Consider the following 27,635-nt stretch of genomic DNA (forward strand, 5'->3'; position numbering starts at 1 on the left):
GTGTGTGTGTGTGTGTGTGTGTGTGTGTGTGTGTGTGTGTGTGTGTGTGTGTGTGTGTGTGTGTGTGTGTGTGTGTGTGTACGTGTTAGTAGTCCTGCAGTTCTGCGTTGGTCTGCGTGCGCTCCACCATGAAGAAGCAGAGTGTGCCGATGAAGCCCATCACCACCATCAGCAGCAGCTGCCAGCTCAGCAGCAGGTAGCCACTGTAGAAGAAGGCCACCGCCGCAAAGATCGACTGAGGAGAGATGGGAGGGTAGACAGGGGTGTAGACAACCTCAACAGTTTGGTATGGTTGAACTGTAATAACCCTTCGGTGAATACCCGAAACGTCAGGGAAAAATAAAACAAGTGGGAGCATAAAAACCCTGGTTGAAGCGGACTTTTTTCTCTTTTTTATCTGATCATTTTCTTGTCCTGCACCCAGATCAGACGTTTGGATGTGCAGACTTTAACTCACTCTTCGAACGCTAATAACACCTTGACAAGACTACTAATCACCAGGACCTTGTTTATCGAAAGCATGGTTGCTAAGTTGCTAACTTAGTTAGCAGCGATGTTGTCGAGAAACGTACCCCAGACTAACAGTCAGTGTTTGTAACTCAACGTCTCTGTGTTCTTTGCTAAATATTATAACAATAATCAAATAATATCAAAAGGGTATTCTATGGATGATTTACCTCATAAAATGTATTGTGGACACTTAAATTACACACATAAATTTGTTTTTTTTTTAACAGCTGAAATATGATTTACCTGGATGAACTTAAAGATGGCAAAGGCAGGCGCGCTTTGCTCGGCGTACACGCGGCCCAGAATGCTGTAGAGCTGGGTGTTGAAGCAGCTGTCTCCCAGGCCCAGCAGGAAGCTACACAGCAGGGCTATGGACACACTGAGGAGGGAGAAGCATGGAGAGACAGGTCAATACACACCAGTAGGGCTGTGACGATATTGTGGCGAACCGAGAAATCGCGATACGTTTCTCTTACCAACGTTCAACGTTCTGTTACCCTTCAGTCCAGAGAACAACCACATGATATGATGTGATAGTGCTTCCACGCTTCAAAAAATATTATTTTTAAACTTTTAAAAAACTATTAAAAGTCTCTTGTATGCTATTCTGCCTATAAACGATCATCAAATAAATCGTTTTTAAAATCGTGGGGTATATCGAACCGTAGGTCAAAAATCGTGATACGAACCAAAGTATGAGTTGAGTGTATCGTTACAGCTCTACGCACCAATACATGTAATCATAAAGAAGTTGCACAACAGGGCTATGGACGCACTGAAGAAAAGGAGAAGCAAATAGGCCTCAATACATTAAATCATTAAGACCTAAAGATAAGTACGTAAAAAAACTCATCCAAAACTTCAATAATATACAAATCGTCTAGAAGCTGAATAGGGCAACGGTGGTCGATTGGTCATACTTAATGCCACGTGACTGAAAATGAAAGATGGTCACATCTGTATGGACTAATACTATGCAGTAAGATGAGCACAACAAGGGACCACATAACAGTGACCACACCTGTAGAGACTTAACAGTAGCAGTCGCAGTGACAACACACTCGGGAGCAAGACTGCATTACACACTTAGCTGATGCTCCTACAATTATTTAGGTACAGGGTATTGGTTACAGTCCCTGGAGTAATGCAGGGTCAGGTGCCTTACTGAAGAGGACGTCAGCTGAGGATGATGGTACAGTCTACCACCCATATTCTCACTACTGTTACGGGATTTGAATCTGCAATCTTGCAGTCCCATCGTCACAACTTTCTTAATCATTGATATCATTGGAGTCACAGTGAGCACAAACCAAGACACTAGCCAGTTGGCTAAGGAGCCATAGCATATATACCCGGGGGACCGGGGTTGGAGTCTGGCTCCAGGTCATTTTCCCATCCTTCCACAATTTCTCTCCCACTTCTATCCACACTTCTATGTTTATATTCAGACTCTCGAACTGTCCTGTCCAAATAAAGGACAGAGGTATAGGTCACTCAGATGGCGACGAGCACGCTTCAGCAAAAAAGTTGTCCCATCTGCCATCACGGCACTGAGCAACCTTCCATAATAACCCTGTATGGTCCCTCCCTGCCTGTGTATATAGTGTATAGTACTGTATGTGATTGTTGGTGTGGTGGTTGTACGGCTTTTTGTTTGAGTATGTGCTTATCTTTTCTGACAATATTTGTGTTGGAGTGTGCATGTATGCGTGGGTGTAAGTGTGTGTGCATGTGACAGTATGTGGTTATGGTGTCTGACAGTATTTGTATGTGAGTGTGCCTGTATGGTGCTTGATGTCCTTATGATATCCTTGTGTACATGTATTGTGTATTAAGTTGTATACTTTTTCATCGTCTTCATGTTGGCTGTAATGAGTTATGATGATGGTGAAACACAAATGTCCCTTAGTTTGGGACAATAAAGGCTATCTAATCAAAGGCCAAAACACATCTTACAAAATGATGCAGTGATCACACACCTGGGGGCCAGGTAATACAGTATAAAGGTGAGAAGTACACACCTGGGGGGGCAGGGTGTTAGTCAGCACACATCTAGGGGGACTAGGTAGGTAAGTATAAAGGTAAGTACTAGTACCTAGGGGCCAAGCAATATAAAGGCTGCAGTGAGCAGTAGGGCTGTCTTTAACGATTATTTCTCTCCCGATTAATCTATCAACTATTTTTTTCGAATAGTCGATTAGTCGAACGATTAATTTTTCAAGTACTCTAGCAATTTAATCTTCAAGGAAATTGGGGAAAAAAGAAAGAAACCGTTAAAATTAGGTCCCTGAGCTCACAATGAGCTTTAAATCAAGATAGTAGCTTATTTATTCCGAGATACAACGTCCAATTCATACGTGCTGGGCAATTTTAGGTTTCAATAAAGTAATAAAGCATTAGTAAAGTAAGTAAAAAAGCATTGAATTAAATGAAACGATTAGTCGACTATGAAAGTTCTTGTCGACTAATTTTTATAGTCGATTTGTCACGATTAGTCGATTAATCGTCCCAGCCCTAGTGAGCAGTACACACCTGGGGGCCAGGTAAGGCCGGCGTTTCGTAGGGGTCCATAAGACCACAGGGGCGTCGTCGGGGATGTTCAGGAAGATCAGGTAGAAGGCCACAAAGTGCACCACCATGCCCAGGAAGACCACGGAGGTGCGGCGGAAACGGTTGTTCTTGCACACCAAGCCGAACAGGCCCCCACCTGTAGGGGAGAGAGACAGATGGGTAGAGGTGCCAGGTTCCTACTACTTACTAATTTGTCCTGCACAGACGACTTTTGATTCTTGTTTCATCAGCTGTTTTTATCAGCTTAATGCTTTCATTTAGCATGCAAAGTTGCCCATGTGTCAATCAGTTGTGTTTTTATTGTTTTATTTCTGTGCAGCACACTGAGTGGCATGCGTCTTTGAAATGCGCTATACATAACATAATATTGCCTTGCCTCGCCTCGTCTCGTCTCGCCCTGCCTTCACAGGCTACATGAACAACCTGTTGCGAGTGGATAATACAATCAGATAACATGTGGCAAGGTGTTTGGCTTCTGATCATGTCTGTTTAACTTCTGTCACTGCTCAGAAGCTGGTATTCCACATGCATTGCTGACAGTTGTCGTGCTGTGTGTTCTGACATGGGTGAGCGACTCACACAACAAAAGTTAATAAATGCCCTTCAGCAAACTTTACTGGTAGACTCGTTCATAAGGTACAGTAATACAGTCTTCGTCTAAGGCAAGGCAAGGCAAGTTTATTTATATAGCACATTTCATACACAGGTGCAACTCAATGTGCTTCACAAAGTTAACAAATGTAAATGAAAGGAAACAGGGAAGAAAGAAGGAAATAAACAAAGTCAAGAAAGTCAAAAAACATTTAAAACATAAGGTAAAAATAATAATAAAATAAAATAAAAAATAAAAATTAAATAAACCAACAAGTTTTGCATTTCTTAGATGTAATTTCCTGCATTTTAACGTCCCATGTACCGTTTCAGCTCGATACGGAACCCACACTTTTATCTCTAAATTCCCAAACAATTATTCAGTATTTCAAGGGGCTTGTGGGGGGCCAGAACCTTGCCGTGGGGCCGCCATTTGAATAGCCCTGGTCTAAGGCATTGGCGACTCTAGCTGTGGCGCAGACAGGAGATCTTCATCTGTCCAAGCTAATGAGTGGCGAGCCACAATAAACAACAACCAAAGACTGCATGCATTGCTTGTCATGTGCATTGCTCACTACAGAATAGCCTCATGGTTGAATCAGCTGCTCAATATACAGTTTCTCCTGCCTTAAAAGATACATTTGTCAGACATCTGTACACACAGTACAAGCAACATGTTGCTTTCTCTGCGCTATTTTCAACATAGGATAACTGTACATCTGAGTACACCGGTACCTTCTCATCACTGTGTGTATTTCGCGCAGCAACCTTTCTAGGGACTGATGTAATATAGTTGAGGAATGTACATTCTGGTTAAGTGAATTTTCCAGCCTCAGTCTGTGTTAATGGCGTTAAGTCTGTGCAAGTCATAGGACCTCACATGTATGCAGTATGTATAGCAGCAGTCACAGGACGCCACCGCTATACAGCAAGAGATGACATTGGATTGGCTTGTATAGCAGCGTATTACATCATTTGCATGCCATCGTTTTCGGAAAACCTTCCAGGAATGAGTAAGTGGGCAATAAACTGCCCATGTGTCAAAAACAAGGAGGCAAGCATATTAAATTAATAAAAGTACTCTACCTTACCCTACTTTTCTAAAAATAAGCAGGGAGGCCTCAATGAGACCACAATTTTAGGAGGAGAAAACAACGGGTGCTTTCACTAACTAGAACTTTTATCATTAGCTAGTACAGACATTACTTGCAAGCTGCAACAGAACAAGTTTGCGTAAAACCTGCATGATTGGGTTCTCAAAATGCTGAGGGTTTTTTTTGTCAGATAGAGGTTGCAACCCCAGCTCTCCATAAGAAAGACCAAGGCCATGATGAACTTACCCACGATCTCTCCGATGCCAACCACTATGCCAGAGAGGCCGATCAGGCCCCTGGCTTGGTCTCCAAAATGAGCTGTGGCCCCGATGCAGGTGCCATACACCCCACTGTAGAACGACAGCTCCAGACCTGCAAAAGCGGAAGGCAGGGTTTTTAGTTTGAATGGTGAGCCAACTTATTCATGCATAAAGCATCAATACTGGATGCTGTTTAAGTTTGAAATGCAATACAGGTACAAAGATATATTTTCTGTTCTATATATTGATCGATATACCAACCCATTAGTGATAGGCCTTTACAGATTAACTTAAAATATGAATCTATGATGATATGATACATTTAATGTGGTATTATACTAATATAATGTATTTATGTGCATGTTTCATCACCTTACCACTGTAGGAGAGTATATCATATAATTTATATTATATTAATATAATATAATATAATATAATATAATATAATATAATATAATATAATATAATATATCATCTTACCACTGTAGGGGAGTATACTGTATATAATATAATATAATATAATATAATATAATATAATATAATATAATATAATATAATATAAAATAATATAATATAACATAACAGCTTACCACTGTAGGCCATGCAGCAGCTGAGGAGCAGTATGGTTTTACTGCCAAGCAGTCCCAGGACTCTCCCTGGGAAGAGCATAGCAATAAATATGTGTTTATTAGCACATGGCAGATCTCACAGGCAGGAAGATTTATTTCAAACATTAGCGGTGATGACTTCACTTACCGAACTCACTCCTGGCCTCCTTCACTGCAGAGTTGGCTCTTTGCCTATACCTAAAAAGGACAAGAGGGGAGAGAAGTATAATTGGTCAAAATATGACCTGAGCTTTGTCTATACCTACAAAAGACATACGAGAAGAGAAGTGTACAGTTTGTTAGAACAAGTGAAGTCAGTAAGGGTTTGCGTGTCAGGCCGAGCATGTCTAAATAAAGTTTCCTTTTTATCTCCTGAAAGCTAACACTCAGTAAAGAATATATGGAAACACCTATTCCCCCTTGATGTACACACACACACACACACACACACACACACACACACACACACACACACACACACACACACACACACACACACACACACACACACACACACACACACATACACACACACACACACACACATTACAGAGTGATCGTGTTAATGTGGTGGAGGTAGCATAGTGAATGTGAGTGGATAGATAGCCTTACATTGTAAGAATGTACAGCCTCACATAAACTAAAAAATTAGATACTGTAGGAACGGAAAATGGGATTGCTGTGTGTTTATTGACTACAAGTCCCAAGATGCTTTGTGTGTTCGATTGGCAGAGATGCTTTTGTATGTATCCTAAGAAGCTTGGTGAATTAAGGGATTCTGGGAGAGAAATAAGTAAAGACTTGCCTTTTCAGTTCGAGCTCGTATTGTCTGTGAGTTATTCCAGTAAGAACCCATACTTGAAATTACTAGGTTTTACACTGGTGGCAGCCGTGCTCTACTCACGTTCGAGTTTCGTCTGAAGCTTTTGTTTAAAATCTGATAATCTGACAACAGTTCAGCCTAGGGATGGCGAAAATTGAAAAAACTCTTAACCGGTTACTGAGACTCATTAACCGGTGGTTAACCGGTGGTTAACCGGTAATCTTAAATTTTAAAACGTTCGCGTGCCTGATATACACAGCACTGATTTTTTTTCATTTTTATTTTTCACATAAGCCTTTTTTTTGCTGCGCAGACAGGACCTGCCATGTCCAGCCACTGTTGCCAAATGGAAAATGCTGAATTATCGTACTAAAATCTCAAAATTATCGTTTTTTGGGAGGAAATTATTATTATAATTATTAATATTATTACAACCGGTTAACCGATGGCAGAAAATTTTAACCGGTTAAAGTTGATCCGGTCGATTATCGGTTAACCGGTTACCGGTTAACATCCCTAGTTCAGCCCAAATGTCCGAGGAGCAAGCTAACATTATTTATTAACCCGCCGGCCCCGAATGGACCCGAGTTGCCCCCTCCACCAGCCGGACGGAGGGATGGGGTGGTAGCACCACAGCTAATTCACTGACAGGGGGTCTAGTGTCAATCCTTTTTGGGGCCTTTTCACCTCCAACAATCAGACAGGACAGGTGTGAGAAACCAGTGGGGGGAGAGAGGGGGAAGGATCGGCAAAGGACCCCGGGCAGGAATTGAACCTGGGTCGCCGGTGCTATGGCACAGCGTCCCGGCCTATTGAGCCAACGCACCCTCGTCTAGTGCCAATGTAAATGGACTTTGAATTCATGCTCCTAAGACTGACTGACAAATCATATAGGAGCAATATTTAACCTTCTCTAAATGTCCTGGTTGCATGCAGAGGGACTTGAAAGGCAACTTTTCAACCCACAGGGGCAGACTACAATTTGACGGAGGCTTTTAATACAAAAAGAACACAAAATACCATAGAGAAAGACACTAACTGTGGCACAGGGTACTAAAAGAGGCAGGCTTTTATTTTATTTTTTAAGTTTTAGACTAGGTTATTAAAAGAGTTAGACTATCATTAGGAGCCATGCTATGACACTGAGGAAATAAGGAAGAGGTGTCGAAAGTAAAAGTAAATTCAACAACACTAGTACATGATATTACATAGCTGTTACACCGTTAACTCTGAGATAGATAGACTGTGTTGTTACTAAAAACAAAACCCACTAAAAACCTAGTGCAGCTGATCCTAGACAAGTACACCAGTCTACTGGTAACTCAGATAAGTTACCTGTGTTGGATTTTTTTTTAACTTTTACTTTTGACACCTCTGAAATAAGGTACATTGTCATGTCTACAAGATGCTCAACACAGGAGCAGAGCACACACGCCTATCCGTATAATAAGGGACAGGTAATCAAAAGTCGTGTCTACACTGTGCAGTTCTAGGTTCTATGGAACTAAAAGTGGAACTATGGAACCTTTTTGGTTTGTTTCACACCAGCACGGTTCTTACCTGGGCCGTGGGTGGAGTGAGTGGAGGCTGGGAGTGGCCACAAAAACGATGGAGATGTCACACAGATGTCAAACAGCAGCCCAAAGAGCACAACGGCTCGCAGTCAATAAAACATGAACATCAATCGGAGCATTCTTCCAGATGACTCGCCTCACTAGTTTTGATCAAAACAGTCTCAAAACTACGCTTTCCACTGATGTAGCTAAAAACACCTATTCACTGCAATTCACAATTTCAAGGCTATTGTGCCACCCTTTAACATACATCGAACGCGCTGACAATTTGCAAGGAAGTCATGGTAGTACAAAGGAACAATGCTGCAAGAGAAGGGCAGGATTTTGTCCTCTTCATTTTCAAGGGGCTCTTGATGCACACTTTTACAGACAGGGCAACACGTCACATGTTAGAACCAGGCTTCTCATGCTTAGAACAACGGCAGAGGGAGTTGTACAAATCATGCCGGTTTACTGGAATCTGGGCGGAGTTAAGACAAAAAAAAATGGGGTGTGACCATGCGATGGAACTTCAAACGCATGGAACCAGTGCTAAGTGTAAAGGACATAGTAAGGTCTTACATGGAAAAAAGGAAAAAAAACGGAAGCGCTGCGTGGATCCAGATCTTTTGACACGGGTGCTCTACCAGTAAGTGGATAAAGTTGACATCAAAAAAAATGAAGAGCAGGAAACTGTGGCACTCCGTTTTCTTATTTTTTAATAGTTCAAAGGCAAATAGACTTCATTTTTTTAAGGTCTTACATGATTTGCTTGGAGAGCAGGCTCTGGCTCTCCTCTTCGGACATGACCTCCTGGCTGTGATGGGGCGACCTCAGGACCAGGAAGCACAGTGTGCCCACCACCGACACCACCAGCAGAGAGATGAACATCACCCGCCGGTTCTCCTCTAGCACACGCACACACACACACAGTGATTAAAATCTGCTATTTAGTTCAGTATTATTGAATAGAGGAAACGCAGGGTGCCCCTCACCAACACCACATCATCACCATCACCTGCCTGTTCTCCTTCTAACAGACAACAGAACAGCCACCAACACTATTACAATTGTGTAATAACTATTGTTATTAATTACTGTATAATACAATGTCTGTTCTCCTTTACCAAACAAATCACACACATCATTCACATGGATCACAAACATAACACACATAACACTTAAAGGGGTATGCCACTATTTTGGGGCTTAATACAGTTAAAATCGTTGGCTGGAGTTTATAAAGGTGTTAAACTGTCTTATTTTTCATGTGAAGCGTTGCCTTGCTTTAAGACAAGTTATAAGAGGGAATATGTCGCTAAGCTAGTGAAAGTCAATGGATCCGTGTAGCATTGTAGCATGCTACATGGATACATTGACTTTCACTAGCTTAGCGACATATTCCCTCTTTTAACTTGTCTTAAAGCAAGACAACGCTCAACATGAAAAATAAGACACTTTACCACCTTTATAAACCCTGGCCAACGATTTTACCCGTATTAAGCCCCAAAATAGTGGCATACCCCTTTAACTGTTATTTACCATTGAATAACAGTTTCTATTCTCACACACACACAATCATTCATAGGGATCCCAAACTTAACACACACTAACACAGTAAGAATTCTTATTTCTAAGTGTCTGTACACTGACTGTATTCTCTGTGACGCATAGATAATTTTTGCTGAGGTCCCAAACATAGCACAAATACCTAACATCTCTTAATACATGCTCTGTAACGTTGTTCAAATGACTACACAAGGGGATATAGACGGTTTGTGCTTTGTTGGATTAATGGTGAAATGGCCTCTAAATTCCACTGCACGTTATATTTTCACAGTATTTCTATACACGTCATCTGACCAATAAATTTTTTTGTTTTATAATAAATCATTTTCATTACCTCCTAGTTCCTAGGAAAGGCTTCAAGACTCAGAGACTACAATAACAAACTCTGACACCCCCCCCCCCCCATTTGTATACAAGACATAGCCAACGGGACAGTGATTATACAGGACGTAATTAAACTGATACAGTTAAAAATCCTTTATCACAATGAAAGGCTTTCATGTTTTTTGACTCAAGCCTTCCTCAGGGCGCAAGCAGCAGTACACTGTCTGCACAGTGCCAGTTCATTTACACTGCATTTATAGGGAGCATATAGTACGTCATATGTCTTTATGTAGGGGATGATGTTCTGTAAGGCAGTCATTGTTGGGGCAAAATTGGGTCCTCATTACATTCTATGTATTGAGGGGGTCTTGCTGTTCCAAGCCTGGCGAAAGCTCTCAGCATCCCTAGTTGCAAATGAACTACTGCACTATGCACTATTTTTTTCCTTGAAAACATTATCTGCTTATTGGACTGGTACCTGCCAGAAAACGTTAAGAAGTCGTAGGCCTAAGTCCCTCATACACGTGTCCAATTGAATCGCTTTACGCTTAGCATTGCGATCACCTCTGAAGGCTGCTACACAGAACAACCCAGACCAAACTAAAAAAAAGGGACTTACCTGTGATTTCATCTTTGTCTCGCCAGTCTAAGTAAACATACAAGTTCCCAAATATCATGCTGAAAAAAAGGGACAGACATGACAGAGTAATGTTTCTGTTGCTAACGAATGTAAGCACTGGCCTAAAAGTAATGTTTAAAAGTGAATACATTTTCTAAACATACCAGCTTATTATCTTTGTTAAACAGCATGTGATACTAGAACAGGCTATTGTGCAAACAGTGGCGTCAGCATCTCTTGCCATCAAATTGCCTTGGGACATTAATAGGGACCAGAAATGGGTCTGACTGTTATTTCCTGAACAGACATGCCCACATATGCATACGCACGCACATGCGCATGCACGCACACACACACACACACACACACATACGCACGCACGCACGCACGCACGCACGCACACACACGCTAGACATCCTGACTCTCCTGGCCACCCCGTCTACATTAAATTACCAGAATGAAGTTAAGTACTTTAAAAAGAGCCCATGCAGCCACATACAAACACCTGAACCTCCATTCCACTGGACACGGACGTTTGCCTCAGCCCATCATCTGACCAATGTGACAAATGTGCACAAGTGGTGCTTATTTATAGCTTTGTGGAAAAACACTTGAATGGTTCAGAGGCCAAACCCTCCAAGTGTATTTGTGATTAGTTTGCTGAAGAGATCACTTCATCTTGTTTTGTTTGGGCTTGATTCTCATCATTTTTTGTTATTCTGATTACTTGAGGAAAATACTATTTTTAAGTGTTTTAGGCCTTTAATCTTGTCAGGACAGTGAAGGACAGACAGGAAATGAGTGGGGAGAGATTGGCGAATGACCCGGCCAGAATCGAACACGGGTCGCCGGGTTAGTAACCCAGTTCCCTACTGTGCGGCCACAGCAGGGCCTGGAAAAATACTGTTTAATAATGCATTTTACTGATTGTTTTGACGATTGATGCTTTGATTGTCCTGATGTTTGCTTGTAGAGGGTTTTGCATCTGAACTGTTCATGTAATTTTCACTTCACGTCTACTGAGTGAAAAGGCCCAAATACCTGCACTGCAGCAGGGCCCAGAACACCCCTGTGTTGCGGTTTATGGTGGAGGCATCCGAGTTGTCAACCAGGAAGTGGCCTTGGGCTGTCCACAGCACTACAAATATGGAAGAAGTTTACAGACCACTGTTAATCGAGCACCACAATCACAAGGAATTCGTGGCCAGAGGAGCTAAACCTGCAAGTCAGTGAAGTTTATTTAATAAGTAGTCCATGATACAAAGTGAGAATGACTGGCTACATCTAAATCTCTCTAGAAAAGGAGTATTCGTTCTTGTGTGTGGACGGTAATATAATATTGTATTTGTAAAAATATGACAGTACATGGTGCTACAGGGGCATTCTGTTAATGGCTAATTCAAGAGGGATGCTGCAGTCAATTGGGGTAAACGTCATTGACATTTTAAGAAGCAGACATCGGCGTGGCACAACCACAGTTCATGCTACTATAGTGTGAAGATGTTACATTAATTAATTGTAAAAGATGTTTACAATTTACATGTAGTGAATGTTTTTAATCCATCCAGTGGTGGCATCATCTGACTTTTACTGCTAAAAATGTGAATAAAGGTCACAAATAAAACAAAGGTTCGGGTCACCACAACAAAGCGTTCTGTCTGTATACTGTACTTCCCTTTTTTCCATGTCACTCATTAACCAATCATATCTATCTGGGTCGCCACACAACCCACTGACCAAACAACCTCATGCCAATAAAATAATAAACGCACAATGCCGACACAGCAGTCTGTAGGTTTATTATCAGGGAGAGTTTCCACTGCTGACTCCATATGAACATTGCACCTTGGCTACAGTTTATCTACAAAACTATATGGCAGTTCATGCAAGTTTCTGTTTTCAGCAAACTTACAAGCAGCTCCCATGCCGATGAACACTGACGTCACATACAAGGACCACACGTTCGGAATGATAAACACAGCCGTGTAACCACTGCGAAAGAGAGAAAACAATGCCATGTTGTTTGTGTGTTTGTACCCAATGTATTGTCTTCTTCTAAGAAATGCATTTTCACGGACAACAATAACACATTTCACGGTAATTGTATTATGATGATTGAATTTCACGGCTGTAATTTTCGAGTCTGAAATGTTGCCTTTGCCACTTACCTGTAGAGAAGGCCGCTTAAAAACATGGTCAGCCGAGGTCCAGCGATGGCCACAATGGTGGGCGCCAGCAAGTTGGAGAATGAGAAGACTCCATATATTAAACCCAAGCTGGTAAAGTGAAATTATAGAGAAAAGCTTTATTTGGAGTATCTCCTTTGGCATGTGTGACACTGAGGATACTGTGTGGGGCATTCAGATTGATAAAGGCTCTATCCTGACTGCACAGTTTTGTGCTGTATTTACTTCACAAGTCTCTTTGCAGCTTCCACATTGATGCATGTCAAGATAATTATTCTATCACAGCCGGTGAGGCAGAGGTGACTCTCTAAGGATCATTCAGACAGTGAGACACTAAACAGTTGCTGCAAACATTCACGTCCCATCAAAGCAGCAGCATTCTGTGCCATGCGGCTCTGTTATTAAATCAACTTCTTCCCGGTAATCAAAGACTCATGTGGAAGAGCATGAGTAGTACTCTGAGTTCTCCTTGGGTCAGAGCCCTACTGTAGACGACACGTCATTGGCTCTTTCTGAAGAAAGAAAAAACAACTCATTCCTTCCTGCTGGACCATGTGCCGGTATTCCCCTAAACTTGTGTGTCCAGCACAAAGATTAACGGCAGATTGAAAGGCCCCGCAAAAATGTCTGAGATCTCCGAACCTTGCTCTCGTGACGGCCATGTCCATTGCAACATCCAACACGTTTGGCTTATTACAAAGTAAGTTCGTGTAATTACGTAAAGATTGTGTTACAGGGCTTTTATAGTTCACAAAAAGTGATGAAAATATACCTTCACCAACCAATTTCCTTTTCACCCTTATACAGTATATTGCATTTAAATACTTGAAACATAGCTTTAATCTATCCACACATGGATTTCACAAACCAAAAATTAGGTTGTCTATCTAATGTATCATGAGACTAGTTTAAAAAAGGCTCAATAAAACTTTGTGGCCTACATCCCACACACCTTCATCATCACGTTCACATGTCCCACATTTACTAGAGTACCAGATGAGGGCTGTTCAAAAACAACTTCAGAAGATAAGCCACTAAACTCCACCTGCTATCTGTAAACTATAAGGGAAGGGTAAGCAGGAAGACATGTCTCCATCCCACATCAACATGGATCATTTGACATAAGGCGTGCCTTAACACCATTGAACAGGTCATGATGACCACAAATACACTCAACATTCCAAAGACTTTGGGGACATTACTGGTTCTTCAGAGCAATCCTATGGTGAAACAGCATAGCTAAAAGTGCTCTAGAATCGTTGGTAGAACAATTTCAGGGCTCTAAAAAACCATAAAAGCAGTAGTTCTTTAAAGAACCATTTTGACTGTGAAAGCACATCCCATTCCATGCAGAAGAGTTGCTAGAAATCTTGGCCCCCATGAAAGATTTCAATTTAGCAAGGCAATGTTATTAAAATAAAGCATATTAATTATAAAATATAATGTCAGCGGTAGGCTCTACAATCATGAATGAATGAATGAATGAATGAATGAATGATTTATTTATCTTCAGACCATTGTTTTGACTTTCAATTACATGTATTGCATGTATGATCTGAGACTTAAAAGAACATTTTCTAATGTTAAGAACCTTTGACATATTGTAATAACGGCCTTCACTCTGCTGAACCATACAGAGATGTAAAGACCTATTTGGGACAAAATATTGGGCAGCATTTTTAGATTGTGGGAGAGGAATCAACACCTCTGAAATGCATCTTTTGAGTATTGCGCTATATATTCATGACTTAATTTACAAATGCAGCATCGGTGTGGTGTGTGCGGTCTTTACCTGTGGTAGCCACTTCCAGCAAATGTCTCATTTTTTAGGCTCTTCAACACAGTTTGCTAGTGGGATTGAGAGAAACAGGCAAAGTGGTAGGGAGAAAGAGAAAGAATGTATTAGTTACATAATTATATTTCTACTGGTACACTTTTCATATAAGGAAAAGAATAAGGCCCCATATTCCAATTCCATATGGCTTTCCTGTATCTATAGCAACATATTAGTGCATACATTATTTACTCAGTAAAATACTTTTTTTATATATATATGTTAGACTACCTGTTTTCACAATAACAATATCAAGATTATATCAGGGTTATCCTACATCAAACAAGGACTTCATAGCAGGAACTGCAAAACATTCGTCTTACAATCTAGCCAGTTCAGTTTCCGTGTGTAAATGCTGCCTCATTGTGGTGAAACAGCAAGGTCTATTTTGTAGAATCATTGATATAATCATTGATAATGATATTCTTTTCCATATTCTGATATTTTTTAGAGCATTTTTACTCATTATTAGTTCATTAACCCTATAACCTAGGCCAGTGTTTCCCAACCTTTTTTGTCACGTGTACCCCCTAAGCCTTTTGTCATACCATGAGTACCCTCTCACTCATGCTTTATATCCCAATGTGACTATGCTCCATACATTTTTTCATTTTCCCAAGTACCCCCTGCAGTGTGCTCGCGTACCCCTAGTGGTACACGTACCCCTGGTTGGGAAACACTGACATAGGCCATGGTTCACATTTTCAAGTTCAACATATGAGAGCCATTGCTTTCACACTCGGCTTCAAAAGTACAGTGAAATTCTGATAATAAGTTATCTCTTTGAAAGATGCTTAAGCAGTTCAGAACAACCTTGCTGAAGACGTAAAAACGTGCAAACCATAGGCTATTGGATTTGGAAACAATCATTTTAATTCAGTCCTGGATTATGTAGTGGTGCTGTGCTGTGCTGTGCTGTGGTCACTTCGGCTTACTTTCTAAGACTTGTGAGACTGGTGTAAGCAGAGGGAGTTAAATGCATTCTGCTTACAGAGGGGCGTGATAGCCAAGATCAACTTTACTGTTCAGCTTCTCTTATTACAAGTCTCTCTGGTAGCTTGAAAAGTGGAAGAGACGTCGTGCTCACACTATCAACTGTTACTTATTCAACTTAAATGTTTTTTAACCGAATGCTGAATGCTGGTGCTGAGTAGATGAATGGAAGAAGGGCAGCACTCTTTAGATATTCGCTAATTCATCCCCCCACATCATTTTCAGATTTTCATTTCCGTGATCTCTTGCAGTCAAAACAGTGTTCTTCAATTACACTGGGGGGGATTCTGTTACAATGCCTAACCATTTATGTTTTGGTGGAGTTTGACAAGAGCCTCCACACCAATGCTAAGTGACCTTAAAGCAGTAACTTACAAAGTAGTGTTCATTCCTGGTCAACATACATGTTCAAATAAACATCGTCCCTACACAGAGAGATGATCAGCTCCTCCAAATATGCTGAGTGCAGTCATAGTTGATGGAGGGTGGCAACGTGAATTCAGAAGCGGCTTTCACCCTATTACAAGTTGACACCCTGGACTGAACCAATGAACCAAACTGATTTACAAAACATTATTTTGAGCTTGGAAAACTACTTAGTCCAAATACTGCTTTAATAGTACACTGCACACGGGCACGAGACAGTCCTTTGAGGGATGGAGATAAGTGTGGCTAAGAGTAACACACGTGGCCATCACAGGATGGGCAGGTTAGGCCTTCCGATAAGGACCCGTTCAATTGAGTTGAAGGTAAATGTCAAGTCATGCAGATTTTTTCCCTTGATTTGGCCATTCGGAATTTGGTGGAATGTCCCTCCTCACTCATGAGAAATGCATTTAGGGGAAGGCACTGCTGGTTATTTTATTTCTGCACCTTGTTACATTTCTATTGGACACCAATATGCAATATGTACAGTACATTGAATTGAACATGGGCTAATCTGGAACAAGTCAACTTTGAGAGCCAAAATACATGTCCTTTCCATGGCAATATGATTCTGTCCGATTGCCTTTACTCTTGGAGTGGTGACTACTCTGGTACACAGAGCCTGGACACTACAGCAAGGCCTGGACTCAGAAAAAAAAAGTTAGGAAAACATAATGAAGGCATGACTAGATCAGGAATCATTACAGCTAGCCTATATTCTTTCTCAGATATTAACATCATGTTTGTTCCTTCATCTCATTCACACGACATGGGCTGAAGAGCAAGAGCAATGGCCAGAGTATAGAGGAGATGCACACCAGCACAGTCAGTTTGGTTTAGGCAATATGCAGAGCTGACTAAATTACATCAGTCCAGTTTCCCTCAAATAAAGTGCAACATACTGATATTTCCTGAATTACCTAAATATTTCAGTCCTTTCTTGATGTTATTTCTCAGTTTAAGTGCATTGACTACAATAGTCAAGCCTACTGGCATTCTAATGAAACGCTATCTCAGGCAAATTCATTGCGGAGGACTGCTTCCAGTCCCTGACTGTGCAGGCTGCATCTTGCTTGTTTGGTGTGCATTTTGGTGTGCATTACTTTGTTAACCCCTTAGTGCGCCGTACCTCCAGTGGCACGCTGTAATAGACATTGAAAAGGGACCTACCATAGCACTACACTACTATGACACAACACAGGCCCTTTAGTAATGCACCACGACTTGGTCATTACCATACTGGTAACAACAAATGTATAAAGCCGCGTCTTAAGGGGTTAAATTACATAGCCTTACAACTTTAGTCTACAAGCTGGTCGCAGTGGCATGGCACTGAATGTGTGGCAGCTAGGACATTGAATGGTGTGTCAGTTTTGAGAACTAACAGTATGACATCTGAATTTTCCAGTCATTCGCCCTGCGTAATTAATTGACGAATAAAGTAAATTCAGAACACGAGATGCGCCTGACCTTGTCGGCCAGCCCTCTACAATAGCCCCCACAGAGCAGTAATAGGACGCGACATGTGATGCATAGCCTACCGAGTAGCCCAGTGCCCGGAATCTATAATACATTCTCCAGATCACAATAATAAACTCCCCGACACCTAATCAACTTGATGCTTCACAACACATGGGGCAATTAAGTGGCAGCCAATAACGACTCACCGTTGAGCAACTCTTGCGCCATAATAGTTTACAAACAAAGGCCAGACGATCGGCTACTATAACCAACGTTTCGGAAGCATAAAGTTACTTTGTTATTGTTTTGTGACCATCTCGTTGCTAAAATGTAGCATGTTATCACACGTCACTTTAGCTAGCCTACTTGAGAAATTCGAGAAGGTAAATAAGGAACCGATTTGGTGATATAATCGTATCCGTAGAGAATAGTTCTTAAGATATCGCTATAACCAATCTATCCATAGCTAAACTAATGCCCACAACTTACTTCGATGTTCCCCAGCGTTGTGAAAGCCGTAAAAATAAAAAGAAACCCTATTCCAAGGACGACCACATTGAATGTCCTGAGGTCTGCCATGGCAAAAACATCAAACTTCCAGATATTCCTATTGGAATAAAAACAAATAATCCTCGCGCAAAAATAATCCTCATGTAAGATTACATTCCTGGAGCTTCTCTGTCCATCATGCTCATCACTGCCGTGATTTTAGTTCTCAAAGCTGCATCAGAAATCAGCTTCTGGTAGGGAGGCAATGCCCAGATCCGACTCCACATCTGAGTTTCCAATTCCAACCCCTGAGGTAATTTGTTGAAGGTCCTGGCAGAGACACGCTGACCACAAAAGTGAATGTTTCTCGTGACCTGCACAGACTAGCGCTAGATGTTTTTGATAAGTTGAATGTCAGCACCATGTGATAAGTTGTAGCAGGGATCTCACTGACAGCGGTGAAATCTCAGTTCAAAACTTTAGTGCAACAACACGTCTCCCATGGTGCGTTTGCAGTTAGCGGCAATATAAACTTAGCTAGCATCGTGGATGATGGCGCATTTACCAGGCACATTTGAAACATCGATTTCACGTCACCCTTCTAAACTAGTTGTATGCAAGTACACAAGCTGTCCCCAGTTGTGATAACACTGAAGTGCCCGAGAGCTAATGTTTACAGGTCGTAGGCTGCAAATTCAAGGAATGGAGTGCCAAGCACGCGCGCGGAGCTGGTAGATGTGAAATGTCAAACGCACGCCAAACTGAAGTTAAGTTTAAAAATGTCACAAGATGTTAGTTCACTATGTGCTAGTAACGCTACCAAATGTTAACTGTTTAGTTTGTACGCGACTTCAGAGTAATGTTCGTAAAAGGCGACAGGGATTTTTAGAAACGCTAGTCCTGTACGGCGAGTCTTAAGTTCAATTCGTTATAGCACGTTCTTTCCCATCAGGCAATCCTCATGTTGTACACAATCATCATGGCGGCCCAGGATGGTGGGTTTTTGGAAACTGCATCTTGTTGGGTGTTATTTTCACTTCGTATCATGTATATCGGCATCGGACATCTAGTAAATTACAGGAACTATTATATTGAAATGTTATTGTGTTTGTAAATCCAACTTGTGAAACTGATTTGAATGTTAAACAGAATATTTATTGGTTAAGATCTGGAACATACCAAAACCGTGCTAGCTGGCAAAAGCTTGAAGTCAATGTTAGCATGCAAGCTAATCCATTACAACTGTCCAGGCTAGCGCTTTCGATTTTGTTGTGATGACTGTCATAAACGGTCACGAAAGGTTGGTCACATTTGGAGAGTTGCGGGAGTGGAAAATAATGTGACGATACTTCATAACTGCGTAGTGCAACGGTTCTTACTTAACCTGCTCAGTTACCGTTATTGGGGTGGCTGTCAAATGTTTTGGAAGTAGCTAACTTCTAATTGTCTGCTAACGTTTTGTATAAATGAACAATTCTGACAGATCGACCAACCTGACACCTTGGTTTATTATAAACGTCTCTGTCCTGTTGAAATCCATCCAAATGTGTTACCCAAGTTCACCACACTTAGTCGCATCCCTTGTTAGCACAAATTTCCCTGTGTCATCTTTCAAGTGCACCATGGCATGCTATTTTGAGAAACTAGCTGACCCATGTTATGAGGTCAAATGTGTTGTGTCCTCATGACTTGTGTTCAAATTCAGTTATATGCCCTCAATATACTAGAAATGGTATCCCCGAATAATGTGTGCCTATAATCTTTTACCTCAGTAGCACCATGTAATTCACATACGTGGGGAAAATACTCCATGACACCCGTATATGATTATTCGTGGTGTTTCTAGTTTTACTCTTTCCTCTGTCTTTTGGCAGGAAGTGAAGGTGTAGTCATGGCAGCAGAAGTCAGTCTCAAGGACTCAGAAGTTTGCTGTGAGAATGACGGCAAAGGGGACGCCGCAGGGACTGAGCAGACATCTCAGACAGATGGGGAAAACTCTTCAGCGTCGGCCCCTAATGTTAGTAACGGAGACGACGACGAGTCCGACGAAGGGAAAGAAATGGTAGATGTGAAAATTATATGGAACAAGAACAAATATGATCTTAAAATCCCTTTGGATGGAACCGGAGCCAAACTCAAAGAGAAGATTCATACTTTAACTGGTAAGTGTTATGCAGGCATCACCTCTCTTGAAGATATTAGCGATTTTACTGCATGTATTCAGTAAGTCAGTGTGTCTTCACTATTGGGTTGCTTGAATTTGGGGAAATATTTTAGTTGCTATGGTAGGACGAAAGATGATTAAGCTTAATTTAGCTTAATGTAATTAAAAAGTTACTAAACTGCGGTCATCTAGTAAGCATTAGTCATCTAGCAATCATTGTGACATGGCACTCCACAGCACATAAGTGTACACTGCGCACAACGAAATTGCAATTTATGCCTCACCCGTGCAAAGGGGCAACCACCAAGGGCGCCCCAAGGGAGCAGTGCAGCGGGACGGTACCATGCTCACGGTACCTCAATCATGGAGGAGGATGGGGGAGAGCACTGGTTAATTACTCCCCCCACCAACTTGGCGGGTCGGGGGTCGAACCGGCAACCTTTGGGCTACAAGTCTGACGCCCTTACCTTTTACCCATGACTGAGTATTGCTCTCTCGTACCACATGAAATATCAAAGCTGACAAATGAGTGTTGTGTTTGTAGTCTACGTTTTGAAGTTTTTGTTTAGGCCTACGCTAACACCAATGGGGACATAAACAGCACATGGTGATTTTGTAAGGGTATTTATCAATGCCAACCAAGTCCCAGTTTTCGTAGGTATTGCTTCTAACCATGCCCAAACAACTTATCATGTTCATTCATTGCCACCTCGCATAGCTTAAAACTACAGTGTTTAAATTGCATTCAAATAAGACACCCAACCTACGCAATTCAATGACTATTTTCCTGAGCCTCCCCCCAAATGAGTATGGATTGCGCCTGACGTTGATAAAAATGTGAGAAATTCCCAGATGTCCGACAGTGAATTGAGATCAATAAACAAACAAATGGGTCTGCCATAATTAACTTTGACATCCATGCAGGTCTTCCACCTGCTATGCAGAAAGTGATGTACAAGGGACTGCTACCCGAAGACAAGACACTACGTGAAATCAAAGTAACGAATGGGGCGAAAATAATGGTCGTTGGCTCAACAATAAACGACGTTCTAGCAGTAAACACGCCAAAAGAAGTTGTTCAACAAGAAGTGAAGGCTGAAGAGAATAAAAAGGAGCCTTTATGTCGACAAAAAGTAAGTTCTGGTCACGTTAGGATTCACCCCATTTTTTGCCATGGATGAACAGGTTTTAAAATCTTTTTCTGTATTATTTTCTTTTTTTTACCTCAGCAACATAGAAAAGTATTGGACAAAGGCAAACCTGAAGATATTATGCCATCTGTTAAAGGCGTTAAGGTATCGTAACAATCTTCCAGTACTGTTTTATTTTTCTGGTCAACTATGGTCTGAATTTGTTGATTTTTGGGGGTCTTGTAAAAAAAAATATTTATGTCTCATTGAAGTTCCTGCACTTATCTTGCTTTTGTGGAAATTGCATCAACGAGACATTCATTATTCACACGCTGACCTTGTGTTACCTCTTCACCCTGATGCCACCTGAAGAATTCCACCAATTATTCTGTCTGTTAAGGCATATGGCCAGATGGAGGGTGATAATGCATTTCCCCCCGTGGTCGTCTTCTGTGTCTGAGCTAGGGACGCAGCAGGAAGTGAGCCCTGTGAAAGGGCCCCTTGTTGTGCTGCTAATGAGCAGCGAGTGATGTCTTGTTTGTTTGTTACATAGGAGCGCTTACCAACGGTGCCTTTAGCCGGGATGTACAACAAGTCCGGAGGCAAAGTGCGGCTCACATTCAAGCTGGAGCAGGATCAGCTCTGGATCGGAACGAAGGGTGATGCTGTGCTATCGTATCAAAATAAAAATGCATTTGACGTCATTTGTCAAATGTCTGTCAATATTGTTTCTGTCATGTTCATTGATTTGATTTTTTGTTTTTGTTTCAATTGTCCTTTCTTGCAGAGCGAACAGAGAAAGTTCCCATGGGTTCTATCAAAAATGTGGTGACTGAACCAATCGAAGGCCATGAGGACTATCACATGATGGTATGATCATTGCAGTATTTGTTGTGGTAACTCTTCGTTTCCAGCTCTTGAGCAGTGCTTGAGGTTCTCTCGTTTATTTGTTTGTGTTTCAATCGAAGAACTTACTGCAATCTGTGACTCACGAGGAGGTTTTTTATCTTGTCCCTTTTTCTCTCCCTCCAGGCATTTCAACTGGGTCCGACGGAAGCCTCTCAATATTGGGTGTACTGGGTGCCTGCACAATTCGTGGATGCAATCAAAGACACGGTCCTCGGGAAGTGGCAGTATTTTTAAACAAAATGTGCCTCCGCAACTGACACTGAAGAACTGGGATCCAGAACAAAACTGAGAGATCAGAATAACTGGAGACTTCACTATACGTGTCTTGAACTTTGATTTTTGTTTTGTTTTGTTTTTTTTTGTTTTTTTTTGATGCATTCAAGAATAATAGCAAACTGAAGGATTGCTGGCGGACTAAAAAAACCTCTGGGTTGAAACTGCACTAAGTGACAGCAACCATTTAAAAGAAACACTCACAGAGAAATCCAAGGAAATTCAAGAAACAATTGTACAAAGTTGTGCAATTGTACATTTCTCCCAGATATTCTGAAATGAATAAAAGTTATTTAAGGAAAATGAAACGATGCACAAGGACATAATCAATCTAGTATTTTTATTTGTATTTTTTTTGTGCACCAACCCAAGCAAGCTTGCCAAAGTTGACCGCTGTTTACAATACCCCTTGCTAAAGGTTCAGCTTTTCCTGTTATGTAGACGATGTACACATGATGACTTCTTGCTTATCATATTTGATATCAAGTCAGTTTGACTTCTCTGCATTAGTCATTTAACTTTATCAACAGTTGTTAGTCACTGAAATATAAGAGTAACATACTCTACAAAAGTGTCTTGACTATCCAATTTTATTTAAATGTAAAACAGAATTCTTACAACTCATGAGTCAGTTTTGTGGTGTTTTATTGGTTCACATATTGTTGTAACTCTGAGGTGGTCAGAGCACTTGTGTTTGAAAAGAAAGTGACCACTTTGTGACTTATTCTTCTAGTTTACTGAGCATTCTGGTCAGCTGTTGGAAGTGTCTATAGGGAGAGAAGTCTTTCTAAGTATATTCTCTAAACTCAATTCAGGGGGAGTTTAAGCATTTCCACAGTAAAAGAAAAAGAAAGCCCATTGGGAAACTCCAACTCCCATTGTCATTGTGACACAGCACTCCACAGCACACAAGTGAACACTGCACACTGCACACAACGAAATTGCATTTATGCCTCACCCGTGCAAGGGGGCAGCCTTCAGTGGCGCCCCATGGGGAGCAGTGCGGTGGGACGGTACCATGCTCAGGGTACCTCAGTCATGGAGGAGGATGGGGGAGAGCACTGGTTGATTACTCCCCCCACCAACCTGGCGGGTCGGGAGTCGAACCGGCAACCTCTGGGATGCAAGTCTGACGCCCTAACCGCTCACCCATGACAAGTGAATGCTGTGAAGTGGGTTTTGTTTGTGTTTTGGGGAGATATGCTGAAAGCAAGATAATTTTCTGGTTGCTGCAGCACATACTGTATAGCCATACCAATTCTGTTTAAGTTTCAATATTCTATCATTAATTCCCCCCATCTTTATTTGCCATTGATAGTTATTTACTAATGGCCATTACTTTGTCACCTGGAAGTGTAGTCTGTAATCTGGGCTCTGAAAGAGGTCGGAGACATCTTTTCTACTTCACTGACTTTAGTGAGGGATCCTGTGGTCCCTAACCTAGGGCCCCAGCCAAATAAGAGAATTGCTGCCATTGCATGTTATAAATCCCTCCTCCTATAACCTAGGGAGAAGCTCTTGTGTCATACTCAGGATGAATGATTGTGTTCAAGCGAGGTAGTCACCCATGATAGGTTGGGCGCTTTTTGTCTGTGTGTGTGGTTTTTTTGTTGTTGCACAGATGGGTTAGTTAACTGAACTATAAGAATACTCAATATTAGTAGCAATAACTTACAATTTTCTTAGTAATTACACAGTAATTATAGTGTTCTTATTGTTCAGTAGGTTAGTTTAATTACCATCCAGTCTGCCATCTCGCCTCAAAATGGACTTGTCAGTTCAATTCACTGACTGTTTAATATTAGTCAGTGGTATAACTGCTTCATAGCGTGTGTGTGTGTTATGCCTCGTGTATGACATTTTTGGTTGCGACTGAAAGGTGGTGGGTCATTAGGGCACAGAATTGCTGGGATTTGATAACATCCCATTTCAAAAGCAGTCAGACAAAAGACTTTGTAGTTAGTTTGTTAAAAATGTAGAGGAAGATGTTGAGTCACACGTTTTATGTCTGTATAAATTAATACATTGAGCCTTAACCCAGGAGTACTTGGCAGAATGCATAATAATGGGTACTTTAATTCAGAATACAAATAATGGTTTGTGGATGCAGCCGTTGCATAACTAAGGCCTAAGATCCACCATTCACTTCTGTTTGATCTAGAAACTAGTCAATAAAATGAACAGGTGGCAGTTAGTGTTTTTATGCTGTGCCCAAGCAATTTGGTCAACATTCTCTGCAGCGTATTGGCGGTCCACGTGCCACACTGAGGTGCCTTGAGCGTGCATGACACCTGCACATGATCTGGCCTCGTATGGTATTGCTTGGTCAATGCGGGGTACAATGTCTTTATGTGTACACACTACGTGCTGTGAAACTGCAATGAGTTGAAGAAAACACATTTTCTTTTTTCTTTTAAAGATCCATCAGTTGCGCAGAAAGAGAAACACAGGTTTTAACAGAGTAGGCCTAGATACCCAGGTTTAAATTGATCATCCCCCTATACAATCACAAAAAAAGGAGGACTGTAAATTAATTTGATTGAGATCCTTCAAGAAGTTAAATCTCAGCAATAAAAATAATTATTTGCCGATGGCTCATGAGATGTCCCGGATGGTGACATGCTAAATGTGGCCCTTGTGTCCAAACAAATATCTTCTTAATGATTGATTAATAATTTGGCACATAATACAAGGTACTCTAATCTTCTTGTGAACCTGCAACACATTGTAGGCCTCTCAACAAATAACCCACACATGTAGCTACGGGGCTGGATATCGCCTCCATTTACAACACTGTTCAATCATAACCATAGCAATATCTGAGCCAAGACTTCAACAGAGACTTGAATGTGTGCAAGGGCACTTGGTATTCAGCTGTAGCATAGCACCCTCTGCTGGCCATGTCTGCAGATGATGCATACCATTTTGAGAGGTTGTCTCTCAAAATGTGTTATGGATCATCTGCAGATATGGCCATGCTGTGTGTGGGATGTGAAGTAGTGCAGGGGATTTCATAGTGGGGGCCGCGAGCAGGTTCTAGGGGACCGGTTGGCAGGAAGAGTATAGCAAAGCAAAATGAATTATTTAATAAACTGAATGAACAATTTTCTTCAAGATAAACCGAAAATAAGATAAACTATATTCCCATTAGTTAAGAGCTGCATTATAAGAGACTCGCCAAAATCATGGCATTGCTTTGATATTACAGAGACTTTTTTTTTTTTTTCATTACTTTATTTATAGAAAGTAGCTTTGTGTACAATATCTCAATGTAGTTTACCAACAGCATCTTTGTGGACAATGGTTCGGCAGTTCACTAACATTACACATCAAGTACTATACAGTTCAATAATCATTTCAGTTTCCAGTAAACAATAGGTCAATTTCCCTACACATGCACACTTCTGTACTACTATAAATCCGGGTTTTTTTTTTTTTTGTACATGAAATCGACACTAGACAGTTGACGCATACAATAAGCACAAATAAAACAAAAGAGAGTATGAGAACATAGAGGGTGAGAGACAGACAGAGAGAGAGAGATATTACAGAGACTTGATCCTTACAATTTTGGTGACACGTTATAACAGGAACTCGGTGCAAAGGGGTTAAAGGCATGATTCACAAGAAAATAAGTTACTGTGACTACCTTGCACAAAAACAGTGGGGATGAGAGACTTCTTTTTCATTTGGCACAGCAATTTGGAAAAAAAAGATGTTTTTCTTGCAGAGACATTCATACAGCCTGTCAAGCTTATATTATGACACTTGAAATGAGAGGTGTGTGTCAAACAAAAGTATGGACACGCTGAATTTGGGTTTGCATAATAGTGAGCACATGAGCCATTCTTGATGCACTTGCTGAAAAAAGCAAAAAGCATTATCCAGTGTAATGAGTTGAAGTTCAAAGCATGTTATTCCTTGTGAAGTTTAAACGTGCACGGTGTGGGGTGGTGGCCAGAGTATTGCAACCATGCTGCTTATTGTAACTGTGCTGTCTACTGCCAAAAAATGAAAATGTACTAAATAATGGACTAATATTTACTAGTATGACCAAACTAAGTTTTGCAGTTAAAAAGGCATATTTCTGGAAATTCAAAATGGTGAAAAATGAAGAAGATCCCCTTTTCATGTGGCGGGTGTCCTTACTTTGGGCCCTATCATAATTGCTGTGGGAGGATCGTGACTAGTGATATGCCACCTGGTAGGGCCTAAGCCCTTTGTTTTTAAATGTAAAGCCTGTCAAATGCAAACTTGCATATGCAGTCTGGGTCACCTTTTGTTTGGGTTAAATTGCTCCGAAGCGGAGGATGCATGACTTGATCTGCTCAATGATGGCGGCTTCTTAATTGGACATAATTAGTGCTGAAGTCGTCACCATTTACCACCTAGGGAATCCTCAGCTTTGTTAGGATCCACTGCATATCCAAAATAGCACAGCTCATCATCTCTTCACGTCATACTCATAATAAGCCATCTGAATATGCAACATGTCAGACAACAGAATTAGGCCTACTGTATGTTTCATATCATCAGTAGCCCAACGCTCGTTTACAGTATATGGTACCAGAGGTCTTTTTTATTGGGTTTGAAACTGCTCAGATAAATAATTTGATTTAAAGACTTGTTTATTTAATGAAAGGCAACCAAGATACTAGTCTGTATATAAAGTCTATAGTGGAGGAACATCCATGATCTATGCATTAGATATTATTGTTCTGACCACTGAGCTGACTCCCCAGCATAATCCCTCCTTCACCTCCATCCACTTGTTTAATAGCTGTAGGCCTGTCTTCATTGTGAAATACACTGCTCTATTTGGAGTAGCCCACACACACACACACACACACACCCATTGAGCTACACCCACTTAAATGCGACACACCTATTCCCGAAAAACATAACCTACATCAGCATCTTCAATATGTTCTCATCATGAGCACCATTGCACCAGTTGAATTCCAGTTTTTACCTTCTGGTTCCCGCTTTAAATGCCCATTAGCTAGGACAAATAGATATAAGAATTCATTTTTACCCTCTGCTATTCAGCTGCTAAATTCCAATAGGAAGCATAGATAGCCATGAGTTGTATGTTTAGCTATTGCAAGACTCTGTAGATCTTTCTTTTAGATTATTCATTTATCTTAACCCCTCCACCTTTTTATGCGTTTTAACGGTTATTTATGTCTGTTAAATGTTTTATGTGGGTGTGTGTGTGCGGGTGTGAGAGGTGTACCACCACTGCGAA

General features: G+C 41.1%; 2 protein-coding genes across 2 annotated transcripts; one reads left to right on the plus strand and one right to left on the minus strand.

The window, feature by feature from the left end:
- On the minus strand, positions 1 to 18,791 carry LOC134436039 (UNC93-like protein MFSD11). Its single transcript, XM_063185070.1, has 13 exons — positions 17,912 to 18,791; positions 14,501 to 14,556; positions 12,691 to 12,798; positions 12,435 to 12,514; positions 11,564 to 11,660; positions 10,523 to 10,581; positions 8,774 to 8,918; positions 5,783 to 5,832; positions 5,617 to 5,682; positions 5,013 to 5,138; positions 3,043 to 3,217; positions 754 to 889; positions 1 to 235 (listed from the first exon to the last, which is right to left on the minus strand). Exons 1-13 carry the CDS (start codon positions 17,999 to 18,001, stop codon positions 86 to 88), a joined length of 1,338 nt encoding a protein of 445 aa, XP_063041140.1. The 5' UTR covers positions 18,002 to 18,791; the 3' UTR covers positions 1 to 85.
- A 12-nt stretch (positions 18,792 to 18,803) lies between these two features.
- On the plus strand, positions 18,804 to 23,011 carry ubfd1 (ubiquitin family domain containing 1). The gene is made up of 7 exons (XM_063185080.1): positions 18,804 to 18,906; positions 19,786 to 20,073; positions 21,000 to 21,208; positions 21,305 to 21,370; positions 21,759 to 21,864; positions 21,993 to 22,075; positions 22,238 to 23,011. Exons 1-7 carry the CDS (start codon positions 18,873 to 18,875, stop codon positions 22,346 to 22,348), a joined length of 897 nt encoding a protein of 298 aa, XP_063041150.1. The 5' UTR covers positions 18,804 to 18,872; the 3' UTR covers positions 22,349 to 23,011.
- Positions 23,012 to 27,635: the final 4,624 nt, after the last annotated feature.

Source organism: Engraulis encrasicolus, chromosome 2 (genome assembly GCF_034702125.1).
Source record: "Engraulis encrasicolus isolate BLACKSEA-1 chromosome 2, IST_EnEncr_1.0, whole genome shotgun sequence".
Taxonomy (NCBI): domain Eukaryota; kingdom Metazoa; phylum Chordata; class Actinopteri; order Clupeiformes; family Engraulidae; genus Engraulis; species Engraulis encrasicolus.